The sequence below is a fragment of the Acanthopagrus latus genome, chromosome 20 (assembly GCF_904848185.1).
Source record: "Acanthopagrus latus isolate v.2019 chromosome 20, fAcaLat1.1, whole genome shotgun sequence".
Classification (NCBI taxonomy): Eukaryota; Metazoa; Chordata; class Actinopteri; order Spariformes; family Sparidae; genus Acanthopagrus; species Acanthopagrus latus.
This window is the reverse complement of record NC_051058.1, coordinates 9,886,314-9,895,158: the sequence shown is the minus strand read 5'-3', so window position 1 is coordinate 9,895,158 and position 8,845 is coordinate 9,886,314. Positions and strand designations below refer to the sequence as shown.

At 47.1% G+C, this 8,845-nt stretch overlaps 1 protein-coding gene across 1 annotated transcript in view; it reads right to left on the bottom strand.

The window, feature by feature from the left end:
• Window positions 1-443: 443 nt before the first annotated feature.
• LOC119009537 (SH3 and multiple ankyrin repeat domains protein 1-like) overlaps window positions 444-8,845 on the bottom strand; it is a 32,015-nt gene continuing 23,613 nt past the window's right edge. Inside the window, exons 20-27 of the mRNA XM_037080902.1 lie at window positions 8,654-8,662; window positions 8,434-8,460; window positions 8,282-8,338; window positions 7,997-8,115; window positions 7,177-7,300; window positions 3,840-7,086; window positions 2,828-3,721; window positions 444-2,538 (exon numbers count right to left, since the gene is read on the bottom strand). Coding sequence (XP_036936797.1) covers window positions 2,487-2,538; window positions 2,828-3,721; window positions 3,840-7,086; window positions 7,177-7,300; window positions 7,997-8,115; window positions 8,282-8,338; window positions 8,434-8,460; window positions 8,654-8,662 — 4,529 coding nt within the window. The 3' untranslated portion in view covers window positions 444-2,486. The remainder of the gene's footprint in view (window positions 2,539-2,827; window positions 3,722-3,839; window positions 7,087-7,176; window positions 7,301-7,996; window positions 8,116-8,281; window positions 8,339-8,433; window positions 8,461-8,653; window positions 8,663-8,845) is intronic.

Genomic DNA, 8,845 nt, shown 5'->3' with positions numbered 1-8,845 from the left:
AAAAAAATACAAAGAAAGGGCCACCTGGACAACTGGCAGAAACTTTAAAAACGGCTTTATATTCACAGTTTTCCACCATGAATCTTAAACTGGCCACCATGCTCGTGAACAATGCAACATTCATCTTCTTCCAAGTTGTTTTTCATTGTTTTCCGGCCTTACAGACGACGTTCGGTTTTCTGCATGAATGCGGCCACTGCTTGCTTTGAATTAAGCCATCTCATCTTCTCTCTCCCTGCGAGCTCCACTCTTTTGTCCTATTAGCTCACCGAGCCTGATGGGAAAATAATCCTGGACCTCAAAACAATGTCGTGTTCAAGCACCGCAGGGCTGAGACGAGCTGCTGCCAAATGACTCAATTTAAACACAGCACTTTAAATTGGATCATTATGTGAATCTGTCAGAAGAGGGAATACAAGCAGAAAAGAGAATCACAACAGGGCCATAGTTTATTTTAGCATTTATTTCAACACCTTAGTTGTACCTCTATTATAGTGTTTATTTTATTTAAAGCAAACCTTTATATATATATGTATATATTTATATATACCTTTTATCTCTGCATACTTATGCTCATACTGTATGAAGTCATATTCATTATGCATTTCACTAGACCTAAAATACTCTTTAAATCATAGGATGTAATGCTTTCTACACTACTGCTCAGTCCTTTCACTTCTCAGAGACAGCATTGAGGCAACTCAGCATGAGAATACAGAGTCATAATTTAAACTCACACAGAGAGAATACGCATTAACTAATGTGTGTCAGCTGCACTGGGGTCACCACAGGGCGAGCAGTATAGAAAGCATTTACAGAACAAAACCCAAAAAGGAAACATAAATAAAACAAAGCTTCAAAGAATGTGTCCACACTATTTGGAAGACGGAGATTCTTAAAAATGTATACAGACTTAATATAATTATCTTTATTATACTATATTTTTATGTTATCATCATCATCATTACATATAGATCTATAAATGATGTATTTTTGCCTGACAGTTGAACTCACTGCAGGGAATGGCTAAACTGTTACAAAGTCCAGGGCGTTCATGTTCTCGTCTATGTAACATATACAGTGTTTACTTTAAATTTATCTCTCTGAGAAAACCTTCTGAAAAGTGGGTCAGAATATTTCTTTTCGAAGGTTGACGTGTGGAACAGGGAACCATTGGGATTGTCAACTAGTGAGAAAGAAAATGTTTAGTGACCTTTATAAATATGTCTTGGGAAAAGGCATTAGAAAGAGAAAGGTGTAGGTCAGGGAAAGCATTTGGCCACCAACGCAGGCTGACGAACACTCGCACGCACAGAATCAGACACACAGACTCACAGAGGCTGAAGGTTGAGGAAGTCAGGCAGACAGAGAAGCAGTAAAAAGCCCTTTTTGATCACTGCACCTGCTGTGTGAGAGAGAGCGGTCAACATTATGGCATTAAAAGAGGATGGATCCATCCCTTGACCTGTGCTATGGCCATAAACACCAATAAAGTCTAAGAAAAGATGATTTGCAGTTTCACGTGACTCGCAAACCTTTTTAAATTCCTCTCCTTTCTATAGAATAATCAGTAAAATAATGAAAGGTAATTTCACAACAATATTGTCTCAATATTTGTATGTCCTCGTATGCACAACTTGAATTCAACAGTTATAAATACCCTGACCAGTTTGAAATGAATGATTGCGATCAGCACTTGGTACAAAACAAATGGTTCTACTAATAGTGAATCCCGTTTAACATGTAAGATATATTTAGTGCTCGCAAAGTACATACATACAAAGCTTATTGGGGCACCCTTTGGGGGAATATGGCAAATATATAAAAGAATACTATTGTTTTCTACCATTTTCTTCTATCATCATTTACAAACAAAACCCTTTCTCTCATATTCTGACTTTGGCTTTCCACTATTCACAGCCATCCGATACTCTGATCTGCTTAAAGCTAGAAAACTGATGTTAGGATGTGACTCTTGTGTATTTCTGGCTCACCCACATCCAGCAACATTTGTAGTGGGGTTCACCCTTTAAGCAGCAACTTTTTAACTTTTACTGAACTCAGACTGAAGTTTTCTCACTGCTGCTAGACAGCAGATGGTGTGAGAATCCATCTGTCAGTGTGTGTGTGAGAATATGAGTGTGTGTGTGTGTGTGTGTGTGTGTATATGTTTGTCTTTTACAGCACAAATCGGTGTGTTAATTAAATGCCTGTCCATCAAAAGTTTTAAAGTATATTTTCAGTTGAGGAGCATCATTTTTTCATATGATACTCTTCAGTTCTTCAAACCCTTTCTTTCTCACAAATTTCATAAACAATATTCTCTACATGTATAACAAATTTGCAAGAAAACACTTTCCCCTTAGGCTCAGTTCAACACAACCTGTTGATGTCCATGTTTCTTCTCTTGCACTTCTTCTGTTATTGTTCATCTTTGTCATTTTGTTTGTCTCCCTTTCTGTCATCTTTGAATCACCCCTTCACTCTCAGTCTGTGTCTCGGGGAGAAGTAGTGACATGCAAAGGAGAGGAGAGCCGCCTGGGGAGAGAAGGAGGGCAAATGAAAGAATAAGAATGGGTGGAAATGAAATAAAGACGGCGCAAACTTAATAGGGTTGATAAAACAGGTTAATAAAGAGAAGAGGATGGAGGGGAGATGAGATAACTTATCAAATTATAGGCATCTAATAAATAAAAAGGGGATGGCACAGCTAACGTTTCTAGAAGGAATGAGACACTTTGACTTTCCTTCACCATCCGGCGCTTCCTTTTTCACCTTTTGACCTCGTTGGCTCTATGTTTTCCCGAGTCTAAGAGTCCTCCCTCACCTGTCAGTGAGTTTCTTCAGCGCCCTCTCGATGTTCATCCGGTGTCCCACACGTGTCACTCCGAGGTCCAAGAAGTCGTCCTTAGTGAGCGAAGGCAGATGTGATCCGTCTATCTCATTGTCTATAAAACGCTCTCTGTGTTCACCCAGATTTAGGTAAGCCAGCCAGTCGGCCACGTCGTACTTGGTCCAGTAGGGCAGGGGCTTGACAGCAAAGGGTTTGGCTGGTGGAGGAGGGGTGAGATGGGGAAAGTTGAGACAGGACGGGCTGGGCGGCAAATGCATGGGGGAGGAGGCACCAGAGAGGAAATGTGTTGGCGAGAGAGAGCGGGAGACCAGTAGGGGGTTTTGACTTGGCACACCAGATGGGGAGAACAGTGGAGGAGTTGAGGACTTGTAGGTATCTCCTAAAGGAAGGCCAGGCGATGGAGGGGTGAGGGGTCCAGGGAAGTCGAACGGGTTGTTGTAAACCGGTGTGCTGGGGAGGATGGGGAGAGAGGAAGGTCTGGGAGGGGTGGGGTTTGGCTGTTCAGTGCTATAGATAAGAGGGCTGGGAGCCCGGCGCCGAGAGACTGAAGACCGCATCTCCTTTGTAGGGCTGCACTGGAAATCAAAAGTCTGCCTGCGCATCTTGGACCGATGCTTTGGCGACGTTGGATACGGGCAGTAGGTTGGGGAATGGGGAGGGTGAGCATGAACTGGGGAGGTCGGCATCTGTGGAGATGGGGAGCGAGTCCAGTTGCGCTGAATTGGGACTGCAGGGGAAGGAGAGACTGAAGGGGTGGCCAGATTTGGTGTGAGGATCTGACGATGCTGTGGGGAGGAGGTGGGCAATGGTGAGGTGGAGCGACCAGTAGGGGGGCTGTGAAATGCATCCGTGTAATCTGCTGAATACCTGAAAGACAAACAAAAAGAACCCTTTAGCCCTAAAGAAAAGCTGTATTTTAAAAAAATATGCTTACTTATATACTTTTATTTTTGTATCAAGTCCTTGTTGATGAAAACAAACAAACCTGTGCATGGTGGGTGATTTCGGAGTGTGGCTCCAGTCATCCATGCTCTTCATGCCACTCATCTGTTGCAGCTTGGAGCTCAGCTCATTGATGATGCTCGCCTTCACGCCTGACAGCGGTGAATGAAGTCTGCGGCCATCCAGAACCATTCCATCTCTCTGCACTCCAACTCCACCCAGCTCATGTTCCCCGACCTCATCCCAGCCCACTGACCGAGTGTCCATGGGCCTCTCTAAGCAGGCAGCCAGAGCAGAGCTAAAGCCGTCCTCCATTTTGGATCGACTCTGCTTGCGCCTCCTTTCATCCGCAAGGGCTCCATCTATCCTGGCGTCTTCTGGGTTGTTTTGTCTCTGCAGCTGCAAAGGAGCAGGGTTGGTACTGTTCTGCCTACGTAGTGCTACAGACAGACCCCTCCCTCCCCCCTCCTTGTAATGAGTCATCTTTGGAAACACAGGGTTTGCCAGTTTGGCGCTGTGCACCTCAAATGTTTGCCCACCTGAGTAGGTTGTGCAAGAATCCTGATGCTCACCTCCTCTCTCTCCCTCTCCTCCTCCTCCGATCCCACCCCTCTCTCCTCTAAGCCCACTCAGTCCCAGCATTTCTAAGTGGTGGTCACTGCTGCTGTGACTGTCCAGCTCCTCAATCCCAGAATCCACCACCGCATCTTGCCAGTCTCCACTCTTGGATATAATAGTAGGGTGCTGAGTGTGGTCAGCAGGTTTACCCCCTGAGCCGAGGCCAACCTTGGGCCCAGCTGTGGTCATGCTGTAGTCAGAGGACGATGGGGAGATTGTGGTGGTGGATGCGGCAGAAGAGGCTGTCATGGTCGTGGTAGCGTAGGTCATGGTGGTGGTGAGGGCGGCAGTGCCTCTGTCCTGGGCTGGGGTGTGACCACCTACTGAGGAGTCATTAGAGCTGCTGTAAAAGGGGTGAGAATGGGACATGGGCTGGGGTCTGTGTAGTGATGGAGCAGACACAGCTGCAGAGGAGGTGGTGGTGACAGTGGAAGAAGGAAATATCTGTGGGGACGGATAAGATGGAGAAAGAGCCGACTGTGTAAGGTTGGCCACCTCGCTGTCGTAGGAGGTAAGGCTGGAGGCAGCAGAGTCACCGCCCTGTTGAGAAGGCTGGGTAACGTTTGAGGACTTTGCAGATGGAAGAGGGGGTGGAAGAGGTGGAGCAACATCAGCAGAGTGCTGATTCGGGTGGTGATGCTGCCGAGCAAACTCCTGGGCTCTCTCATGCTTACCATTTGCAAACTGTAAAGGAGGGGGCAAGGGGTCTGCAAAGACAAACTCATCATCTGCATCTATTGAGGGAGCTGGTGGGGGGAGAACCATAAGTCCTAGACCTCCCCCTCCACCTGCCGCTGCTCTTGCTTCTCCCATTGCGTCATGCGTCTGTGCTGGGGCTGTGGGGACAGTGTACTGAGGGATGTAGCTGGTGTGGGGAGTGTTTTCCATCTGCAGAAAGGAGGGTCTGCGAGGTGCAGGTTGAGCAGGTGGTGGAGGAGGCTGTATGGGCGGAGCAGTTCGGGGGTCATACACTTCCTTATCTCTTTCTCTCTCCCTGGGGCTCTGTGGGTAATACTGATTTGAATACTGATTGGTTCTGTCCTCTGAAAAGCGAACTCTAAGACCCTCCCTGGGTCCTCCCTCCTTCTCTCTCTCCATCCTCTCCCCACCTCCGCCTCCCAAACGTAATATCCTTGGTGACTGCGGCCTGCTCAGAGATGCAGGCGAGGTGGTAGTAGTGGGGGAGGTTAGGTGGAGGGACACTGGGGAAGTGTAAGTTGATTGTGTAGGGGTCGCAAAAAGAGAAGGAGTTGGGGTCTGAACCGGAGTAGGGAACGCTCCCACTGTTGAGAGCTGTCGACCAAAGTGTCTCTCCTCTCTGCGAGTCCTGCGGTCGTCCTTTAGGGCCCTCTCTCTGGCAGCCAGAGCCAGGCCAAGTGGGGATGAGGGATCCAAAACTTTCCCTGTAAGTGGGTGGATGAAGGTAGTAGTGGGCTGGGTGCCGTACATTGAGGGAGCTGACTTGGGCTGGCCATCCTGACTGAGGATAGGGGAAGAATACTCAGGAAGGCCGAAGGCTGGGGGCATGCTGCTGGAATAGTTGACGTAACTGTCTCCAGAAAACATGCCCTCATCTATAGACTTGGAGGGCCGTAGACGAGGAGTGGGCACTTCCATCTGTGAGCCCTGTAAAGGCTGAACTCTAGCCGCTAGTGCCCCTCCTCCTTCCCCTGCTCCTCCTCCTGCCTCTCCTTGGATGTCCTCCTCAGACGAGAGGAAGAAAGAGGCACTCTTTCTTCTCATATCTCGGAAACGTTCCCTTTCCCTGCGTGCCCCTCCTCCTCCTCCACCTCCACCACCACCACCAAAGGTCGAACCAAATGTCAAAGTGTAATCCAAATTTTCCAGATTTTGCTGTGAGGAAACAGGTGGGGCAACAGTTGATGGTGGCAGTGAAGTGGATGTAGGTGGCTGAGGTGGTGAGGGGGTGAGCGGTGAGGGTAGACTGGTGTTGGAGCTGTCTTGAGTTGCATCTGCTGAGGTTGGGTCTTCTGCGTCATGGGAGGGCTCAGCTTCCATGCTGCTGCCCTGGCTGCTACGGCCACTGCTGCTGGTAGAGGGTGCTTTGACGATGATGGTTGGGATGGGGATTGAGCTCTTCTCTTTAGGTGCACCCCCTTTTCCTTTGTGCTGTCTCAGCCCATCTTCCACTTTTGATTGCTTCATGAGAGCCCCTCGGCCACCCCTCCTGGCCGCCCCCCTGCCAACCACTCCACCCTGCTCCCGACTGGTCATGTGAGGGTGATGTTGTGGTGCCTGTTGGGCCTTAGGCTTAGCACTTGTTGGTGGTGTAGCACTGCTGTAGCCTCTCCTTAACCCTCCCATCTTGCCACCACCTCTCCTGGGTGCCTCCGGCTCTCTGATACACAGTCCTTCTGATTGTCTGCGGAGGGTGGGGACCATGACCTGCTGGTTCATCCCACCAGGTCCTCCCCTCTCCCAGCCTGCTTGACTAGGATGAGCTGGCTGGGAGTGGAGTTGATAATGGGCTTGAGATACTGGGGGAATGGGCATGGCAGGCCCTCTCCCAGGATGAGGACCTGCGGATAAAGGTGGCTCTGGAGCTGATGTGTTAGGGGGTGGGGGGATTTCCTCTGGTCCCGGCACTGACAGGCTGCGTGCTAGCTTCATAGCAGGTGGGTGAAGGTATTGCCTCTCTTCCTCGGTTACGCCTGAGAATAAGAACACAGGTGGTTATAGAACAGAAACTTAAACCAGACACTCACATATTGAACAGGCCGAAATCTTTCCTTGACAATTACCAATAGATTTTTGACGCATCATGACTGCATGCTGACCATGACCTGGTTGAAAATGAGCTTGATTGTAGACAAAACCTGGTCCGTGCTGCACCATACTCACTGCTGGCTGCTGCTCATAGGGTTGCTTCAGGGGTCGAAACACATTTTGAAAGGGGTGCAAATGAGAGTTTGAAAAAAAGGAGGGAGTAAAGACAGAAGAAAAAAGGTCAGTAAGCTGACTGGTATGCCTCGACTGTGAGCTCAGTGTAATTGGGGAGTGCTGGTGTCAACATAGCTAGCACAAGAGCCTTGGATAAGACCAAATTGATATAATGTGAAATAACACCTGTTGATGATCTTATTAAGGTTTTGTTGTTTATTTTAAAGTAAAATTCTTACATATCACACCTTTTATGATGATGGTTATTGTAAAGTGTGACTGGAGAACCAGTCAGTCACAGTATAGTGTATCAGGAAAAACAGCACAGATGAATGGACACAACCTGACTCGCATTTAAACGTGTTTTGGTGTGGGTGGTCCATTGTCAATCATTTTCTGTAAAGAGCAGTGAGGGCAGGAGAACATGAAGAGCTAAAAAAAAAAAGCTAAAGCTGGTTATCGATAGGAATCTTTTTCTTTTTTTTTTTGCAAGCATTAGTCACATCCATGACTAAATATGTGCTATATCCTAAAACAGCAGTGAAGCTCTGTTGTACTGTATATGTGAATCTGGTCCAGAACTGTGCAGTGTTTGCTAATATTTTGCAGAAAAAACAGAAATCTAAGCAGAACCAAAACTTATGGTAACAACCATCATTTCCTTCCTATTCCCAGCTGTACCTCATTGGAGTTGGGAACAATACTCTTGCTCCGGTCCCTCTTGCCTCCATGACCCCTCTGGCCCTGGTTGTCTGATGTAATAGTGTGTTGGGCAGCAGCCAAGATTTCATCCAGTTTATCTAAAACACAGACCGAAAATGGGCCCGGCAGAACACAAACATAGAGAGGTAGTAGGAGGGAGCAGAAAATAAAGTAAGGAACATGAAAAGGAGGATTGAAGTGAGCCCCAAGGTTTAAAAACACCCTTTTTACAGAATGACAAGAGCGGTGAGAGTGATTTCATACTTAGTGCCATCTGATAAACTGTCCTCTTCTTATCAGGACCCTGAGAGGAGTCGTATTCTGAAAATGGAGGAGAAAAAGAACAGCATCAAACAGGCTGACTTTTAATTAAAGCTCAGGGGCTGATTGGGGTAATGATAAAGGCTGATATTCACCTGCTTTCTTTTTCCACGGAGACGCAGCTGTAGCATACATAATTCGGGAAACAGAAATTAGGTGTGACTAGAACTGCTGTGTTGTCATGTGTATTGAGCAGATGAAAGGATGAAATACATACTCCGACACATGTGATGGTGTGAATACTGATGTGATGAGAGGGATGGTGATGGGGGACGGAAATGATAATGAGAGCACACAAATCCATGATTCTCCCACCTTTGTCCACTGTATGCAGCAGGAGAAAGAGAAAACAAACAGCAGTTTATGAGTGATGGCATCAGACAAGTATCATTTCACAACGCACCATTGCTTTTGTATCTCCTAACTGTTTAATTATCACTTTTTTTCTTCACAGGGAATATCAAAAGTGCAAATTAATCAAAAAGCTCCTTCCCCATCAGTCTATTG